We start from the raw sequence: 21,106 nt of genomic DNA, 5'->3' as shown, positions 1-21,106 counted from the left end.
TGATTCTACAGCTAGAGGGACTATACTGCGCTAATTGCTGCTTTTAGCTGCTAATTGGCAGTGGACAGACTAGTCTTTGAAACAGAATATTTGATACTAGAGGCACATGATTTTGTCTAGATCACCTATTACAAAACACTAAGCAACTTCAAGAAACTAGGAAACAAAATTGTTAGGGTTAGGAAAGTTTTGGAATGAGTGGGAGTGCATTTCCCACACAGCTGCATGCCCCCCTGTGCCAGCCAGCCAATAATGTATACTTCTCTACTGTATTTGCAGGTGGTGCTGTGGGTTAAACCACAGAGCCTAGGGCTTGCTGATCAGAAGATCGGCGGTTCGAATCCCCACGACGGGGAGAGCTCCCGTTGTTCGGTCCCAGCTCCTGCCAACCTAGCAGTTCGAAAGCACGTCAAAGTGCAAGTAGACAAATAGGTACCGCTCCGGCGGGAAGGTAAATGGCATTTCCGTGTGCTGCTCTGGTTCACCAGAAGTAGCTTAGTCATTCTGGCCACATGACCCAGAACCTGTATGCCGGCTCCCTCGGCCAGTAAAGCGAGATGAGCGCCGCAACCCTAGAGTCGTCCGTGACTGGACCTAATGGTCAGGGGTCCCTTTACCTTTACCATACTGTATTCTAAACTCATCTTCCTTGCCATCTTTGCCATTTTGTGGGGGGTATGCAAATTCTTTGTGCCGAATGGGCAACTTTTATGGATCTTAAGATAGTGATTGGGGGGGGGGAGCTAACAGCCCTAGGTGCTAGGCATCTTTTGCATTGAACTAGCACAGTGGTTCCCAACAGGTGGTCCGCGGACCCCCAGGGGTCCGTGAGCTATGCCAGAGGGGTCCGCAAGATGCTATTAGAATAAAAAATATATTAAATATATTTTGTATGATAACAGATTTTTTGTTTTGGCCGCTTCCTGCATGAGCAGAGTCTAGCGCAAAACTAGAATTAGATAGAGGCAGTAGTTCTGCTGTATGTCGTTAGGTGGCGCTTTACAAACACTACTGTTTTGCAAAGAGGCAGCACGCGCATTCTACTAACGCTCACCTCCCCAAGATGCTTTGCACGCGTCGGCTTCATTTGTGCGCTACTGCGCAGGTACCCTGTCTTCTCCATTCCCCTCCCTCCTCCCTGGCGCGCGCTGCCTCTTTGCAAAACAGTAGTGTTTGTAAACAAAGCGTTGTTTTTCGCGGAAGCTACAGTTCGCGTAGTTAAAAATGGACCGTTGGTTAAAAAGTGGTTCATCTCATTAAGAACTAAAAATTAAAACTAACTGTATACTGATGGAGTACTCTGTAACTGCAAAAAACGTATAAATATAAAATATAAAAAGACTCTTAATTTGGCTCTCACTTTTTAATTTTAGGATTAGGAATTAATGGGGGTCCTTGTCACATTAGCGGCTCGATGAGGGGTCCTCGAGAAAATTTTGTTGGGAACCCCTGAACTAGCATATGGCTACTGGGGTACCAGGTGCCCCTGGCTAGTTATTCTGTGGAACTCCCTTAATTGTTGGTATCTTGGACAATTTCTTGCCACTAATAGCTAACAAATTTCCTTTTGAGTATTGGGAAAAAATTTTTTTTATGTCCTTTAGGTTTTTACCCTGCCTTTTCTCGAAGGCTTGGGAATAAATACAAATGTAGAAATACACTCAATTCTTGCACTAGGATTGCAAATTACCACTGCTGGGTGTGGTAATCTCAAATTTTAGACTAATGTAAAGCAAAGAGACCCAGGTGGCACTGTGGGTTAAACCACAGAGTCTAGGGCTTGCTGATCAGAAGGTCGGTGGTTTGAATCCCTGCAACGGGGTGAGCAAAGAGACCCAGGTGGCGCTGTGGGTTAAACCACAGAGTCTAGGGCTTGCTGATCAGAAGGTCGGCGGTTTGAATCCCTGCAACGGGGTGAGCTCCCATTGCTCGGTCCCAGCTCCTGCCCACCTAGCAGTTCGAAAGCACATCAAAGTGCAAGTAGATAAATAGGGACCGCTCCGGCGGGAAGGTAAATGGCATTTCTGTGCGCTGCTCTGGTTCACCAGAAGCAGCTTTGTCATGCTGGCCACATGACCGCAGCTGTCTGCGGACAAACGCTGGCTCCCTCGGCCTATAGAGCGAGATGAGTGTTGCAACCCCAGAGTCGCACACGACTGGACCTGATGGTCAGGGGCCCCTTTACCTTTTAAAGCAATGCTACGGAGCCAGGTGCGTTTTGAAACTGGTGCGGGTCCAATTGTATAAGTTCAAAGCTGCAATCTTGCATGTATTGGGACCCAATTGAACATTGCAGAAATATCTGAATAGGTGTGTGCAGGATTGCACATGTAAATGTTTTAAAGGGTCTTTGAAAAATATACCTGTGTGCATAGCAAATGGGCTAGTAACAAATTTTATGGGTTGACAATTTTTATGGCCTTGTAAGGCTGGTTTTTATTTATATGACTATGTTTGTAGCTATATCCAGCAGTTTATAAGCAACAACCACCCTCCCTGCCACCTCCTAGTTGCGAACTGCTTGCTTGAATAAAATGCTTCACATCTGGAGGTTGCTCAAACTACCATAATACTTCCTGGCATCGCAGTCTACTTCCATTGCAGCAGAATAATTCCTATGAATTAGGGGAGATTTGTGATGGTTGTAGAAGATGTGTAATTGAATTTACGTTAGTGATGGGGATGAGTCTGCAGTTACATGACACCAAGTCAGTGAAACAGAATAGTGGTGTTTCATAGTCTGACCAGACCACAACACTGATCACTTAGGGGAGAAATAGTAATGTGCTGATCTATAATGCTTTCTAAATAAAAATGAACATTGTTTTAAAAAACCACAACAAAAGAAACAGCTGCATGGTCATTTAAGGATGGTAGATATTCTGTTCATATTTAGCGAGAGGAGTTAAAGCAAGGATTGGAGAAGAGGTAAAAAATCTAGTTCATGCTGAGTGACATATTCCATTTACAGATCTTAAAAAAGTAGACTTCAAATGTCAAATGGAATAACTTTTTATCTTCATGCATATTGTAGATTATATATATATATATATATAGAGAGAGAGAGAGAGAGAGAGTGTGTGTGTGTGTGTTCCACAGCAGCAAGGTTTCATATATAAAGGATATGAGTACAGGAGTTGAATTACAATCATTGTACAAATGTCAGTTTGACCTCTTTCTGAGAGCAGCATTCAGAAACTTTTGGTGCTATTCTCTGTTTGAGCATGAATGGATGATATAATCCATTTTCTTGAAAACACATTGTATAAATTATAGGTTGGATTCTGTGCCAATGCTAGGGGTGTGGGTGTGTGCGTGCACATACAAACAGTTCTTTAAAAGAAACATGAGAGCCCTGCTAGTTGAGACCAAAGGCCCATCATAGTCCAACACTCACAATGGCTTATCTGGATACATATGGGAAGCCTGTATGCAGGACCAAAGTGCAACAGTGCTCTCCCCACCTGTGATTCCCACGGTAGCAACTGGTATTCAGAAGTATACTGCCTCCAACAGTGGAGGTAGAACATAGCTGTCATGGCTAGTAGTCATTGATAGCCTTATCCTATATTCATTTGCCAATATGCTTTCTAAAGCTGTCCAAGCTTTAGAATTTTGTGGGAACAGATTCCATAGTTTAACTTTGAGCTGTGTGTGTGGAGTGCTTATCATTTGTCTGTCTTCAATCTTCCAACATTCAGTTTTATCAGATGGTCCCAGGTTCAAGTAAAAGAAGAAAAGAAAATTTCACCCTATATACTTTCCCCACACTATGCATAACTTACATATCTCTTACATTGCCCCTTACTCACGCTTTTTCTAGAGTAGAAGGCCTCAAATGTTGCAAGCTTTTCTTATAGGGAAGTTACTACTTTAGCACACCTTTGAGTCCATTAATACCCAAAGGCATTCTCTAGCTGGTCAACTGCTACTAATGCATTTTTTAAATAAAAAAATGTTGCTGGTCTTCCTGTTTTTAGCAATATTCTTCTAAAATGTTTTTAGCACCCCTTTTAGTGGTAAATTGCTAATCTGAGATTTGTTAAATTTGTTTTGTTTAGTTTTGTTTTTTGGGAAAACTTTGTGGTCCCCTTTTTCCTCATTTGGATGACACTAACACTTTATGAAGGAAGCCTTTTTGCCTTCAATAGTTTCCTTGGCTTCTTGTTAACTGTATTGACTGGTGGCACTTTCTTTTCCCTGAGCTGCATTATAGCTGCATTATATATTTTAACTAAGCTTCTATTATTGTGCCCCCAACCCACAGCATTCTTGACAGATTTGATCCTTTTGACTTTCCTATTCAACTTCCTTTTTTCACAATCCCCTCATTTGGGGGAACTTTTCTCTTTTTGAAGTCAAATGTGTTAGACTTTGGTTGACAATTGTCCATTTGAATTTGAAAGCACCATGGTCACTGTTCCCAATCAGTTCAACAGCATTTACATCTCACAACAGTTCCTGGGTGCTATTAAGTCCAGCTTCACAGCCCCTTGGGTCAGTTTTTCAGTAACTGTTCTATGGCTATCATTTAGGTATCTAGAAATTTTACCTCTTTGTTGTGACTGGAATATGTATGTATCCAGTCTATGTGAAGGTAATTTAGATCGTTGGTTTTATTAAGCAATTTCTTCCTGGTTTTAGTATGCCTTTCAAGATTTCTTTGGTCAGTTTGAAAAGGAGGATGTGTACAGTATATCTTCAGTAGTAAATTACTATTGGGGCCTGGTGTGACCACACACAGTGATTTTGTGGAGAAGTCTGTTCCTTTCCAGATTTCTAGGAGCATGGAAGTATCTTACTCATGCAAATGAATATATTCTTACACAATGTAGTTCACTGGCACTTGTGTCATAAAACTGTATTTATAGGTTGAACTCTTTTAAGTGTTTTCTCAAGGGTTATAGATCCTTGGAAAGTCAATATTTTAGCCAGCCATATAATAAGAAATCCAATAATTCAATCTGATTGTGGAGCTGGATGAAATGACAAAAATCTGAATACTTATTAAAGAATCCATTTTGTAAAGTCAGATTTCATGCTCAGTAATTTTAATGTGTCTATAATGCACCCAGTCGTTATCAAAATATTTGGTCTTTTTTCACAGCGGTATTGCAATAACAACTACGGGCTGTATTTTTTCTTTATAGGGCCAAGTGTAACACTGTACATTGTTAAGTTGTAGCAATCTGCATTTCTGAATCAACACAAATAACTATTTGTTTATTCATTATTATTAAACAAATAGTTTCCCACAATACTTTCAATTAGTCAGCTACAGTCTGCATTGCATCTTTGTTTCAAGAAAGACAAACAAATTAGAAAAGAAGTAAAAATAGAGGAAGAGGAAAAAATGATAAAGCTGTTGTTTGTGATAGATTATTTCCCTTCATTCTGTTATAATTTCATGTCTGACTGCATTTGACTAAGATAATGTATCTGCTTTGTGTAGTCCCTTTAAAAATATTGCTTAAAATAGACAATAGAGTAAGGCTAAAGTTGGTTTTAAGTTTCACAGAATGAAAAATTGTGAAAGGTTTTGCTACTGTCAATACTTGGCCAATGGCAGTTATTTGTTTGTTTATTGAATTTCTATGCTACAAGTCTGATAAACTTGTTGTATGATGAACCACTTAACTGTAACATCCATAGCTGCTTTTGTTAAAGACGAGTGGGTTTTCTAAAGCTCTCTTTGGACAAACTTAGAAATCATATCAGAAAAGCTTGGGTGAGCCAAAGGGCTCTTGAAGTTTCTTTGCCAGTGTTTACCCCCAAATCTTGACATCCAGTCTTTCACCCCATATACTCCCCCCCCATTTACCTCACAGGTGACCAGATGTGATGGGACCAGCAAGGGGCAGGCATGTGAGGAAAGGAGAGGAGGATTGCTCTTTTCATCCTACCCTCTCCAATATCCTGATGTGTTGGGTTGCAGTGGGCTAGGGCATAGAACCTTGGGAGAAGTAGTTCTATGCAGTGAGTTAGGGCAACAAAGAGTTAGGGTTGTCAACCTGGTCCCCACCGCCTACTAGTGGGCGTTTCAGGATTCTAGTTGGGTGGTAGGGGGTTCTACAGCACAAGCTGAATCCTCCTTCCATCGAACACTGGTGGGAGGTAAGGAAATTTTACCACCAAGAAACAAGGGCGTACCCACCATGCGGCAAGTTAGGGCAGCTGCCCTACTCTAGAAGCAGAGCTGGTGGGCAGAGGCGGAGCACAGCCCGGCGGAGCGCGAGTTCGCCATTCCCGCCGCACCGCGCCGCACCCTCCCTCCAGCTCCCCGTCGCGCCCTCTGGCAAGGCCAAGCGCGGCGGGGAACCAGAGAGCGCGGCGCGGCGGGCAGGAACGCTGAACTCGCGCTCCGCTGGGCTGGGCTCCGCCTCCGCCCACCAGCCCTGCTTCTAGGGAGGGGCACAGCCCGGCGGAGCGCGAGTTCGCTGTTCCCGCCCACTTTGTGGCCCCTCCCCTTCCGTGCCTTGGCCCCTCCCCTTGCCCCCCCTAGTTTTGATCCTGGGTACGCCCATGCCAAGAAAGATGCATTAGTGGGAAGTAGGTATAAAAAGGTTGACTATCCCTGCTCTACACATTCCACTCACCACATGCCTACTAGAGCTATTCCCTCCCCTTCATTTACCTAGCTAGAAGGAAAAGGTGTACTAGCTGGGAGAAGTTAGTTTCTGCAAGCGGTGTCAGGAATCTCTTGTTTTTGATTCAAACTATATGGATTTTATTGAAAAATATAAGTCATTTCTGGCTGAAGTGTTCTTTCTAGGGCTTGCTGGTGTGTTCAGTAAAATCACTTGCCACAGTCAGGATGTTTTCTGTGACGTATCTTTTTAAACTGGCAAGAGATAAGCAGCTGTTGCCTGGCTAACATTTCTTGCGGCATCTCGTTATATTCATGAAGGTAAGTAGCCTCATTAGTTTCTTTTTTCATTTATCACTGATGAGATGACACATGAGTAATTTATTAATTAGGAAGACTGGGAAAAAAAATTAAATTAGATTCTGTGCTTCAGTATTAATAAAGCAGGGTGCAGGCAAATTCCCTAAACAGGGAGCAATTTTCTCAGGGGATGAATGCAAAACTGCTTAAGGAAATTAAGGTCATGACAGAGTAAGTAATCCAAAAATGTGTAGAGGCTGTTGTGCTTCTGAGCAGGTCTGGTTTTACCTTCAAAGTACAGTAGTGTTACAGTAATGGAGCATTTCAAAATTATTGGTAGATGCAGAAAGTAGTTGTGCATCACAGCTAGACAGTTGTAGGAACTGTCAGCTGACAGGGTCAAATAGTGACAACTGCCTGACCCTCCATTTCTTACAGTACCAAGAGGTTTAGGAGCTTTTGCTAGAGTTGTGATGTGTGTCTGTTATGAATATGTGTTTTCCCTTAACCTTATGCCCACAAGTTCTTACACAAAAGGAATAAAGAAAGCATGAAATGAAAGTGACAGAATATATACGGCAAATGCTACTTCAGCCAGCAAAATTACAATTTAAGCAGCAGCAAATCCTGCAATACATACACCCCTTGATCTAAAGAGTGAAAGAACCCCAAACTACGCTCCAAAGCTTGCAGAAAGTTAGCATGACAATTCTGCAGCAGAACCCACATTAAGGGCGGGGGAAGGGTATATCTCTCCTTATGGTGGAGCATGTGTTTGTTCCTTGAGAGTGTTGACTATATTTCTTGTTGTATGGACCAAGGAGAGTTGACTAACCATTGGAAATCTAGAGTTTTGGTACTCATTTTAGCCAATTCATTAAAATGAAGACGAGAGCAGGGCTTTGAGAGGAGCAATTCCTATAATTCAATAGTTCTGTAATTCTATTGAATTTATCCAAGTTTCCTGCCTATTTCCCACTTTGCCCATCTTGCTCCATAAAGTTGGAAGAACGTCCTAGTGAACTGGTTATTCTTCTCAGCCTCCTGAAATGTACATACCCAGAACAAATTTATTTTGACTGCGTCAGACCAACAAGGCTACCTACCTGAATCCTGTCTCAAAAGTTATCCCACCCATTATCTCAGTAGCATCCATTCAGGTGTTAAGTAGATTTTAATGGTAGCTAGATTTACATATGCTGATCTTTATATACAAGACAGTTCAGGATGTCTCCTGAATGCCTTCCAGTACAGGTTTTGAGACCAGACTGGTACATGGGTCAAAAAAATTGGAGTGTCTCCTGTTACTTTAATTTGTGCCAACCATTATTTACAGTAATAAATCATAGAACAAATGCTTGCTGCCTTCTCTATTACTTTCTAGGTCTACTAAATACTCCACTACTTCTTCAACTTTCTATAACACCTTTTTTTTCCAGAATTAAATTTAACACCCGCTACTGTTCATATCAAATTCCTCAGACCTGCCTGCTTCTTCTTCTTTGCTTCTTTTACTCTTAAAATAGTAACTATTAATTGGACTTATGTAATTTCTCTCCCTGCCCCCCTTCCAATGTGTTGCTATGGTATTTGTTTTTCTTTAACAAATGTAATTTGGTGCATGATCTTGTATTGTAGTGATTACAAGATTTACGTTTTCAAAACACACAGGGATGTTTTTGTTTCTTGGCGTTTGCTGCCTGTGCCATTGGTGTTCTTACTATCAATCACACATGAATGACACTCTGCTCTTAATGCAATGCAAAGGAGAAAAAAAGGAATCTATCAAGAAAGGGGTTTTTTTTGGCTTTCTAATAATTAGGACCGATTGTTCCTCACTTAATGCATTATAATGAATTTGAGGCTGCTCAAATGATTGCTGTGGAATTACAGAGATGAATGTAATAGTTTCCATTTTTCATGAGGAGTGGGAATTTCTAATTAGGACTGGTTTTTAAATGCATGTGTGCGCACACACACTCAAAGTTTAAAGTTTGTGCAACTGGAAGCGAAAGAAGCTGAATACCTTATAGGCCTGTTTAAGTCATTTCTGACTGTTAGGGTGCAAACATGTTCTTGTGGGTCTCCCTCTCTAAAGCCTGCTGTGTACTCTTATTGTAATCATTCAGAAAGGCAATTAAAACTATACTAGAAACCCAATGGGATGGTGAAAGAGGCTTCCTCTGCTAGCCTGCCATGTTGCTGGCATGCAACATGTCTTACAAGACTGCATTTTATTTTGTATGATCCCAACCAGCCACTCCAATGAGTAAAAAGCAGACAAATGAACTGTGGACTAGTAACTTTTGTGGGCTGAATTGTAAGGCCGATTTAACTGAGCAAACATGTTTCAGATGGGCCCAGGGAAACTCTGAAGCATTCCCTGGTGGAACATAGTAAAATGTTGTTACCAGTATGCCAGTAAAAGAAACAAGGATACTTTGATATTTATCAAATGACATCTGAGGAATGAAATTCTCAACTGTTTGCTTCCATGTAATTTTATTCCTACCCAAAATTTACCAGACTTCATATCCCACTCAGGATATTCCTTATTTCTCTCCCCCCCCCGCCCCCGCCTCTCCTCTCTCTTTGTGTGTGTGTGTGTGTGTGTGTGTGTGTGTGTGTGTGTGTGTGTGTCCTGTATTGATAGTGTATTGATGAGTTTATTGTAGCTGCCAGGCAAAAAGTAGAATGACACAGTGTAGATGTGTCTTACATAGTTTATTATCTAGGTGGTTACTCATCCCCTAGTGACCTGCTCCCTGAAACATAACATTCTTTACTAATGGGCTGACCTTGAAGCAGTGGATATGAAATATTTATTTTCTCAGAAATGGAGCATATGCATTTTTAAAAGGAGTCTGAAAATGCAGCTCAAGTGTTTGTTCTACAGTTGCAGCTTAACAAGTCTTCTTTGGAAAGGAATATGGGTCAAAATTATGACAGTTTTATATTTGAAAATATTTTAATTGTCTATTAATCATTGATTGGATGCTTGTCTGGATGCAGTGTGCTCTCTATATATGAATGCATTGTTAAAAAGATCCAAAGTGCTCAGTTCCTGTGTGTTGTGTTGGCACTAGATTTGAAACACTCCTGGTGGCAAATCAAAAGGCTAGCAAACTAGGGCATCAAGACCCTAATAGTAGGTCATATAGAATTTGTAGATATGCTGCTAGGCTTACAGTACTAGAAAAGAATGAATGCCAGATGGGCCATAGGAAGAAGTTTTATGACATGCCACACAAATATATTCTTTCATATATAATTTTAGTTCTCCTAAGCTCTGCTTTCAATTGTATCTTCTTTTTTTCCATTGAGACTCTAGAGATGATGGTAAAAATTCAACTGAACTACCGGTAATACAGCATTCTCTAATTTTTTGTTAATCCAATGTGCAAATTGTTGTGGTTGTCCACACACTTTTTAATAGTGTGTGCTTACTTTAAAATAATTTAGATTGTCATTTAGAAAAAAATACAGTAACTATGGTATGATTGCTGTTTTTATATATCATGTTGGAAACCGTCCTGTGATCACTGTAATGAAGAGTGGCCTAAAGGTTTTGTAAACAAATAAATGTCCTCTTAAAAAGCAATAAGCATATCTACAATATGAAGAGCACAGTAGTCATGAGATAAGAAAAATCATAATCATTTCATGAATAAAAAAGATTTCGACATAGTGGAATGTTTTGAAATCACTGGTAATTCCCCAATTTTTTCGGGGGAGACCACCTTCCCCCTGCCACATAATTTACTATTCTGAACTTTGAAGCACTCACACTGCTTAGTGACCTTTAGCACCAGTAATTCAACTTTTTGGGAAGTGAAATGGAATTTACTGATTTTGGCATGTGCCAAGTAAGAATGTGACCTTTGCCCAGTCAACTTAAGTATGTGCTGTTGGTGTGCAGTGGAAGCATATGGCATTTTACATTTCATTACAGCAGTGTTAATCCCCGTGAAACACGTTGCGATGCATTAATATTTGCAACAATGCATAAGAAATAATGTGAAGCGTGTTAAAATGATTTTTCTTGTGATCTTTCTTCTTGTAAAGATGCAGAACCACTGAGGCAGCACTGTCCAAGTTGCCATTGCATTTTAGCAAGTCGAATGTATGGTGGTGGAAAGAAAGAGCAAAGCCAAGGACTGGGAGGGGGAGTAATGCTGAGTTTGGAGTGTGGGTCCATGGGAGAGAGCAAGGCTAGGGGCTGGAAGGGGGCAAAAATTGAGAGAACAAAGGTGAAGTAAAAAAAAAAAGAGTAGGAAAGAGCTGTTCTGTGTTGCAACAAATGAAATCCCACCTCCACCCTGCCCTGGCATAGCACTAAAGCAAAGCAAACTTGTCATGCTCACCTGCTTTAAACTATTGGATCACAATCCAGTTGATCCTTCAGCTAGACTAGTGATGGCCAAACTCGGCCCACCAGTTGTTTTGGGACTACAATTCCCATAACCCCTGACCACTAGTCCTGTTAGCTAGGGATGATGGGAGTTGTAGTCCCAAAACAGCTAGAGTGCCAGGTTTGCCCATCACTGAGCTAGACCCTGTTCAAATGTGTGTTGCGGAAAATCCTCTGATCCAGAACAAAACTGCACCAGCATCAAATTGATTGATTGCGAGCATCAGAATTATATTGGGGAAATATTTTGGAATTGGAAGTGTTTGTAATGGATTTGTGAGCTTCAGTCTAGAATGAACCACTTTATGTTTCCCTGTAAGATCGATCTTCCATGGTCTATCTCGTCATGCCTTTAGAGTTAAAATTTTGGCTGTTTTCCAATATTGTGTTAATAAATTTCTAGTTGCAGACATGGAAAAGATTAGTAGCTGCTTAAATAGTAAATTCTTACTGTTTATTTAAAAACAGATTTAATAAAGCTAGTCTTGGATCAGGTTGTATCACCTGTCCCAAAAGAGAATAAATTTCTTCAAAGGCCATTTCCCAAAATAATTGTGCAGGTTTGCATTCCCACCATATATGTAAATATGACTTGACATCTACTACGTAAACGACTTGAATGAGAGCTTAATCTGTGGCATCTGTGAATTGTATTAAAACTATTTTTTGCCTAATTTTAGTCAGTAATGGCTTAAAAAGCCACTGCCCCCAAGTTTTTGACAGTCTGTGAGTAGTTTCTTGATGGAACAGAATATATTTCATATTTCTCACTCAAAGGAAAACATGTATTTCAGCATATTGGAAATAAGCAGATCAGGCCAATATTGACATTGGGCTTCTAAGCAGAGTTTTTCTTAGATAAAATTGGGGGGTGGGGGGTGGCACACACTACTGCAAACCTTCCTTCATAGCCAGCTGCTCGCATATTGCATAATTCTATGTTTATTTTATTAATAGCTTTTTAGAGCAAATCATTGAAAACAGGAAGAAAAATGTGAGCGCCACTTCCATCTATTTCATATTCTATGTTATCAACTGTCACTTCACACAAATTATAGCTGTTAATTCTAAACAGTCAGCACATATGCTTATAAAAATTAAAGTTGGCACAACTTAGCTTTGGCTTCAGACATGTTTTGTCACAACAAGAAAAGTGTAAATCCATAATCACTGCTAAAACAACTCAAAATATCAAACATCTGTGGACATATTTTTCAGTGGAGCTTATAAGTGAGGTACTAAGCACTCACCTCTAAACTGGTAGCCTTCCTTGTGTGTAACATGAGACACTCTGGCACTTCTTGCAAGTATAAAAACCATGCCTTTATTGAGATACTTCCCTTTTAGTAAAACAATATACAGTATATTCCTGCGTATAAGACTACTTTTTAACCCAGGAAAATCTTTTCAAAAGTCGGGAGTCGTCTTATACACCGGGTCGTTTTATTAATACGGCGAGTATATCCCAAACTCTATATTTTAATTGGAAAAGTTGGGGGTCGTCTTATACGCCCAGTCATCTTATAGGCCGGAATATACGGTACCGGTAGTTGAATCAGGGTTGATAAAATACAAGAGTAAGCTGTAACTGACCGTATCATTTTTATTTTTATTTATTTTTTATTTATTAAAAAGAGCTTTATTTATTTCTTTTAAAAAAATACATAGAAAACCTTCAAATGCAAAATAAACATAGAATAAAGACATGAAAAACAAATCACAAAAATACAAATTATATACATGAAATTATATATGAAATTATATATATGAAACTTAAATGCAAACTAATTACAAATTAATTGCAATAAAGATGAGAAAGAAAAAGGAAAAAGGAAAAGAAAAAGGAAAAAATATAGAGAAAAAAATAGAAATAGAAATAAGAATATAGATAAAAATGCTTCCGATTGTTGATATATCGTTTCTCACAATTCTTAATTTTCCCTATTTTCTTCTTTTTATATTTTCCCACCCCTTGTGGGTGATTCTTTTCCCATTACTTCCCATACATTCTCTTTAAGCAATCCTCAAGTTAATTTAGACAAACTACCAACTCACAATTTATACCTTCTTTCCTTAGGTGATCCTCCACTGACATCCATTCTTTTTGAACTCTCTGTTTTGCTGTGTTTCTTATGGCCGCTGTCATTTTATCCAAATTCATATATTCAATTAATTTAATGAACCAATCTTGGACCGATGGCACCTCAGTCCCCTTCCACTTTTGTGCTATTGTGATCCTTGCTGCTTCTCCTGCGTACAATATTATATTTCTCCTGTCCTTTGGTATATTTTCTGGTAGCATACTTAACAAAAATAAATCTGGTTTTTTTTTCAAATGTTATTTTAAAAATACTTTTCAATTTCTCATAAATTTTATTCCAAAATTCTTGTATTTTTACATTGCCACCAACAATGTATGAATGTTCCGACCTTTTCTTGACATTTCCAACATTTGTTGGATCCTGTCTTATAGATTTTATGTAATTTTTCAGGGGTTAGGTGCCACCTATAGGTCATTTTCAGCATGTTTTTCTTTATTGCCATACAAGCTGTAAACCTCACGCTTTCTTTCCAGAGTCTCTCCCATTGTGTGCTGTATATAATTCTGCCAATATCCTGTGCCCACCTTACCATTGTATTTTTCACTAGCTCATCCTTAAGATTCTGGTTTCTCTTCAGATCGTATAAATCTTTCGCCTTTTACTTAAGATTCCATTCTAACAAGAATTTAGATAATTTAGTAATTTGTTTATCCCCATTTTCAATTAATAATTCCTGTAACTTTGATTTCCCCTCTTGAAATCCCACTTTCTTATGGCATTGGAAGAGACTCTGAATTTGGTTGTATTGGAGCCAGCTTGTACATTCCTCTTTAACCTCTTCATATGTTTTTAATATGTAATGCCCCTCCTCTTTTCTAACTACTTCTTGATATGTTCTCCATTTCTCCCATTTGTTTCTTCTACTCATGGCTGTCATCTCGAATGGGGAGGCCCACCAGCGTGTTTTTGGCTTTAAATTCTTCTATATTCCTCCCATATTCTCAATAATGACCTTTTAATAATGTGATCTAACCGTATCATTTTTAAATGTTAAAAAAAGTCACAGTTCACTGCTGCACGAGCAAGATAGACAAAATGCTCTCTCTCTTTTGTAATTACATTGATTGCAGAGAAGACACCTTTGCCTTTCCTTGGTCTCTGCAATGCCAGTTCTGTTGATGTCCCAAACAAGTTGCTTTGTTTCTAGATTGAACCAGGGTTTGATCAACTCTTGACTTAGGTCAGCTAGATAGAGTGGTGTTTTAGGCTGATCATCTAAGGCAGGGGTTAGCAATTTTTTTTCAGGAGGGGGCTGTTCCACTGTCCCTCAGACCTTGTGGGAGGCTGGACCCACCCTCTCCCCAAAGCACCCCCCACTCCCGAAAGCACCCTGCTGTCGTTGCCACTCACACCACCACCGTCTTTGGCAGTGTTGGCGGCATCCTCTGTCATGGCGGGACACAGAGCCCATGCCGCTGGCCTGACCGAGGGACTGACCAAGCAGGCAGCAGGGTCCGCAAGGTTCGTGGGCCTTAGTTTGCTGACCCCGGATCTAAGGTCTGTTATAGATGTTATGGTCACCTGGAGAATGCTACTAAAAGTAACTTTCATGTGTAGAGATTCCAACCCCCCCATAACATTTATAACTATACAGCACATGCATTGTTAGGCATTTCTCTCCCCTCCCCCAGTTTTTCTGCATTTTGTTACGGCAAATTAGAAAACCAAGAAAAGAGTGGTGCTTCTACATAAGAAATAAAGTGAAAAGAAAGATAATAAATAAAATATAATATACACAAACATATCATCCATCAGCTGCTGAAAATGCCAGTAGAGAGATGGAGGGAATATGATGACCACATGTGTGTTTTAAGCATTATGGCTGAATGGAGGTCTGTCAACCCAAGCAATTTTTCATCAGATTTGTGGATTGGCTGTTAGTTACTTTTAGTTCTTCATTAGCAAAGTTCTTTCTATTCCCTGCAGTTGGTATGCCAGTATGATAATTATATCTTTTTTCTTGTTTGTGTTCCTTTTTGCTGCGTGCCCTTTGCAGGAAGTCGAGGTTTGTATATTCCTTCTGTATTTCTGTTCTTTTTCTTTCTGCATGTATTTATACTTTTTCTGCATAATAAACATACACTTTCTTTTTTTTCTGCTGCAGGATGATTATTTTCGCACATGGAGTCCAGCCAGACCTTTTGATCAAGGTAAGAAATAATCCTTATGTCAATAAAAGGGGTTGTTAGTATGTAAAGTGTGTGTGTGTGTAAGTAAATAAAGAATGTTTTTTTGAATTTTCTCGTTGGGGTATGTGCCAATGATTCCCTTTCCCTTTTGAAAAGTGAATTACAATCAATTCAAGTATAAAAATATAACTGCCAGGTGGCATCACATTTAGGGTTAAAAACTAGCCTGAGCTCATAACTTCATTTCTTTAGAGTACTCTACTTAGTGTATCTAAGGAATAGTCACTGAAGTCTGCTTCATACACAGTATTTTTCCAACCCGGGTATTGTAGAAAAGCTCAAGGTCCATGGGTACATATAAGGACCTCATATGAATCTGTTTTACCACATATATGCAAACTGAGACTTTCTGCCAACTTCATTTTATGATCTACCAACAATTTTTACTTCCAAGCTTTTGGCTGCAGGAGGCCACAGAGCACAGACTCCTACCTACCTGGTGTCCTTCCTATGTTTTGGATTATAACTTTCAACAGTAACAGTTGGGTATGGCCAATTAGCAGGGGTTACTGGTTTCAATAAAACAATACAGTGGTACCTCTACTCACGAATAACTCTACTTACGAATGGAGCTCCGTCCGCCATCTTGGATGTGGTTTAGATAGGATTTTTTTCTACTTACGAATTTTTAGATAGTGTTGCTTCGACTTACGGATTTTTACTCCCAATGCATTCCTATGGGATTTGACTTACAATTTTTTTCTACTTACGAATGTGCGTTCGGAACGCATTAAATTCGTAAGTAGAGGTACCACTGTATACAGTATTTACACATAATCTGGTGTATTCTGGATTATTTGAATGACCACTCACATCATCCCTGTCTATTGAATACGCTTTCTGGAGAATTGTAGTTCAAAAATCTAGAGGGCACTACATTGGGGAAGGCTGCTCCATACAATCATGGCCATCCCCGCAGTTGGCAGAGTTCAGATGCTGCTACACAGAAATGTGCATGGGAGGGCTTGTAGCATTATGTGACCAGTTGTATGTTGTTGCTGTAATAAAGCTCTTCTCATATTTGTTTAAACTTTCTTCCAATATAATGCGGGATGATGTAAAAGAGAAGTTAAGTCGGTTAAAGTTTCTTTATAAAGCCCTTAAACAGCTTAGTGACTTCCCTTTGTGGTTTAATAATCCCATGATGTTACTCCCCAAGTTTATTAAGACTAGCAATTCTCTATTTTCATAAATGATGGCAATTGTAGAAAAATTCTGTAAATAAACTTCATGTGTATTGTCTCCACTCCCATTTTTCTAAATAAGATTGGATTTTTGTGGATTCCAGGTGTTAAAAAATGCATGACTTTAAACATCTATGATCTTGGATCAAACTATGATTGGTATAGTCAAGCTTGGATGGGAGACTATCTATTTGAATCTTGCCGAGAGATTTTGGTTTGGATAATTGTTCAAGATTGAATGCGCTGGAGGAATATATTATGGGCTGAAAGGTGGTTTTGGTTTGGTTGCTAACATGCTTGGAGCAAGTCATCCCCCCCCCATTTTTTTTTTCTTTCAATTGAATGCATTTATTTCTCAACTGCAGTGTCAGACTGAGTTTCCATTTTTAATACCACATGATATTCATGTGTACTGCCATAAAATGGTTTAGGGTGAGATGATGAAGCTGGAATTCTGTTTCTTGAGCTAGTAGTTTCTTGGCAGATCATTTGGGAGATTCTATAGATGTACAGAAGATGATAAATATTTTAAATGCCATATTTGCACTTTTTTTTTTTGCTTGCTGCTGCCAAATACCAGTCAACTGACAATTTAAGGGAAACATAGATCCTCCCCTAATAGTCATACAACAAATCTTCTCTCATTTTCCTAACTCTCACAACCACTGTGTTTCTCCATAGATACGGTAATACAGTGGTACCTTGGTTTACAAACACAATTGGTTCCGGAAGTCTGTACTTAACTTCCATTGAAAGTAATGGAAAGTGGATTAATCTGTTCCAGACGGGTCCGCAGAGTACTCAACCTGAAGCATACTTAACCCGAGGTATGAGTGTAATTGGTTCCGGAGGTCCGTACTTAACCTGAAGCGTACTTAACCTGAAGTGAACTTTCCCCATTGAAAGTAATAGAAAGTGGATTAATCCGTTCCAGAAAGGTCCGCAGAGTACTTAAACTGAAAATACTCAAACTGAGGCGTACTTAAACCGAGGTATGACTGTAATAACAATCTAACAAAATAAACCATTTGATGTTGTCCTATTTAACAGAATAATGAAAAAAAAGAGAGTCAAAAGTGATGGTATGGAGATATTCTCCCTTCCACCACTGCAGGTGAACTTTGTATTGCTTCTTGTTTTAACTGTCATGATTCTTTGAGAACCTTTTAGATGGCCACCTATATTTCTTTTATACTAAAAAATGTGTTGGCCCCTTCCAACCCTCGCCCTGCCTTCCCAAGGCGCTGGGTAAGCTAGGTGCAGGGCTTTGGGAAGGAAGTGCAAGGGCTCTGGCAGGGTCATAGAGCCCTTCTCATCTCCTTTCCAAAGCCAGGCAAGTACTGACTAGGCTTTGGGACGGAGGCAGACAGACATGTTCTCAGCTCAGCACTCTGTGCGGGGGAACAAGTCGCGCTGCCCTAAATCAACCTCTGATTGTAGCAGTCTCACGGTGCTGGAAACACTGTTTGAAAGTGTTGGCATACTCATTCCATAGGCTGTGCACACAGGGAAGCTTGTCTCTTGCCCTGCTGTACTGTATTGAAGCTGATAATCAACTCTGAAGCCAAAAGTATATTGTGTCTATCATGAAAATCAGCATGTATTTTTTGTCATATACGTCCTTTCTCGAAGCTACGAACATGAGTTTGACCAAACTGCGGGAGGCAGTGCAAGACAGGAGTGCCTGGCATGCTATGGTCCATGGGGTCATGAAGAGTCGGACACGACTAAACGACTAAACAACAACATACGTCCTTTCCACATGAAATTGGCAGAATATTCTGGGCTAAGCATCTACAGACATTAGTAACTAACCAATAATGTAAACTTTTTCTGGGCGGGGGAAGCAATTTAACCCTAGCCACTGTGTTTTCAGTTTTCTCAGTCTTTCCATTGGGGTAGAACTGATTGGAAAAGCTGCATAAGTAAACACACCACTAAATTACAAGGCACCCACCAAACACCATTTGATAATTGACACCACGTGTTTGAGGACTACCTGGAATGTAGAGATGTGGAAGACTGACACAAAAGGGATGGATACATAGATGTATATTTCAGTGCTTGACCCCACATGTCATGAAAAAGTTAGAGACGCTAAGCTAGTAACATATTTATTGAATTTAGATAGTAGTGAAATTTTAGATTTTAGGAGATTGACGACTTCAACAAATTTACACAATGTGTTTATAGAAATATCATTTTATTTACTTTTCAAATGGGATCCAGATTTTTTTTGGTTTCCATTCTCAGAATGGTAGTGTGGACAGAGTAACTGAAGAAGATTATTGAAACACCGCTTTTAAAAAAGAATAAAATAAAATGTTATTTCCGCTCTGCATGTAACATTATGTAAGTGGCAGCTGATGGATGTTGCATCAAGTCCAAAATCAACAAAAGCCTTAAACAGACTTTCATTTGATTGCTGGAAAACCTTCCAACAAGATAGCTTGTTTATCAGCAAAACAACCAGTGGTATCACAGTTGCCAAAAGATATGAAAACCAGGTTGTGTGTGTACCCTGTAACTCTTGACTCAGCATGATGAAGAGGACCTTGCCAACAATGCAGGATGTTGGTGGTCATAGTATGGGTCTCACTGAAGCATGCATCCCCAAACTTCGGCCCTCCAGATGTTTTGGACAACAATTCCCATCTTCCCCGACCACTGGTCTTGTTAGCTAGGGATCATGGGAGTTGTAGGCCAAAACATCTGGAGGGCCCCAGTTTGGGGATGCCTGCACTGAAGTAATAGTACCAAAACATCTGATTCAGGAAAGTGAATGTGGACCAAGGAAGCACCTTGTAAAGTTGCATCAATTGCACAAACCATCATTTTTAGCATCAGCTTTTGCTATTAGCTGCTTCTTGTGTTCTCCCTTGGTGGATCAGTTGACAATGAGTAGCTGTCACTGCTGTTCACCATGTTCCAACCAAAATTCATTGTATACTCTGTATACTCTGCTTTTGTCTGCATGTTTGACAGCAACATTTTTTTGTGAGACATTTCTGATCTCTGCGCTACATGCAGTTGCCATATAGCCAGACATTTGGTCCAGGTGACATTTTCAATGCTGGAATGCCCTATGTATCAACCAGAACTTCATCATAGGAACCATAATGGGACTGTAATTGCTGCTTAAGGAAATGCTTGGCAAATTCTTGACATGCATGTATGAATGGGGGGCTTATCAAAGCTTTGCAGCAATTCAATACTATTGAAAACTGAAACCGGCATTTGTTACAGAACTTGTGCATCAGTACAGTACCTGTTAGTCCACCCACATGAAATTACAAAAAGGTCACTTTTATTTATTGAGATACGAAGCCCACCAAGCACAGAAGCACACCAAGCTCATAATATTGCTAGTAGTACCTTCCAGATCTATAACTGGTTTAGACTTTGCAATCAACAGCAATCCCTCAAGCAATCGATGATCATCCATTGGCACCAGTACCTTATAATGCTGCTTCACAGTTAAAATCTTCAAATTCACCCCAAGTTGATGGAATAAGCTCATGTCCAGCTATATTATGCTCTTGGTCATCTAAGAAGGTTTTGTATCTTCATGGTCCATGTTTCTATGTGGTGTTAACACATTCCATTTTTCTGCCTTGGTTGGCCAGGAAAGCCATAGGGTTTCAATAAAAAGAACCATGTGCGGGCTAAAGGAATCTTCAACTAATTAGATCACTAATCGTTTGAACTCTTTAAATCACATGTCCAAGATGTAATTTGCTCTTGTAGCAGAGGGAGACTGCAATGGTTTTGTTGCCATAGCTGCCAAGTTATCCCTTTTTTAAAAGGGATTTTCCCTTATGCTGAATAGGCTTCCTCGCGAGAAAAGGGAAAACTTGGCAGCTATGTTTGTTGCTAACCCAATTAGCCTGGACAAAAACTGCAAATATCTCGACAGGAGTATCATGCATTCTTATCATGGGGTTTTTTTTTTTTTAAAAAAAAAATTAAATTAGCCTCAAGTGTATCAAGGAAGGGCAGGTGAAGTTGCCAGTTGCCTGTTCTTACTGCCCTTGAACAAATAATAGAGGTTCAGTTGTTGTTTAGTCGTTTAGTCCTGTCCAACTCTTCGTGACCCCATGGACCATAGCACGCCAGGTTCAGTACCATTTGTATATACAGTATAGCAGTATCCTCTTGCCACTGAGAAGAGTTTCAAAATCTTTAGCAGGAGTCAATGATTTTCTGGAATACATCACCTAACTCCAGAAAGTTGCTCATCAGCTATCTTAATTATCTTTTTCAGTGATTTCAACTTGTAGGCATTCAACAACAGCCCCTTGGATGCAATCCTTCACATTCAGCTTAATGACAGC

At 39.7% G+C, this 21,106-nt stretch overlaps 1 protein-coding gene across 1 annotated transcript in view; it reads left to right on the top strand.

The window, feature by feature from the left end:
* SPOCK3 (SPARC (osteonectin), cwcv and kazal like domains proteoglycan 3) overlaps window positions 1-21,106 on the top strand; it is a 116,264-nt gene that overhangs the window by 25,812 nt on the left and 69,346 nt on the right. The window contains exon 3 of the mRNA XM_035113977.2: window positions 15,504-15,549. Within this exon, the coding sequence (XP_034969868.1) occupies window positions 15,504-15,549 (46 nt within the window). The remainder of the gene's footprint in view (window positions 1-15,503; window positions 15,550-21,106) is intronic.

The sequence above is a fragment of the Zootoca vivipara genome, chromosome 9 (assembly GCF_963506605.1).
Source record: "Zootoca vivipara chromosome 9, rZooViv1.1, whole genome shotgun sequence".
Taxonomy (NCBI): domain Eukaryota; kingdom Metazoa; phylum Chordata; class Lepidosauria; order Squamata; family Lacertidae; genus Zootoca; species Zootoca vivipara.
This window is presented reverse-complemented; position numbering and strand designations above follow the sequence as displayed.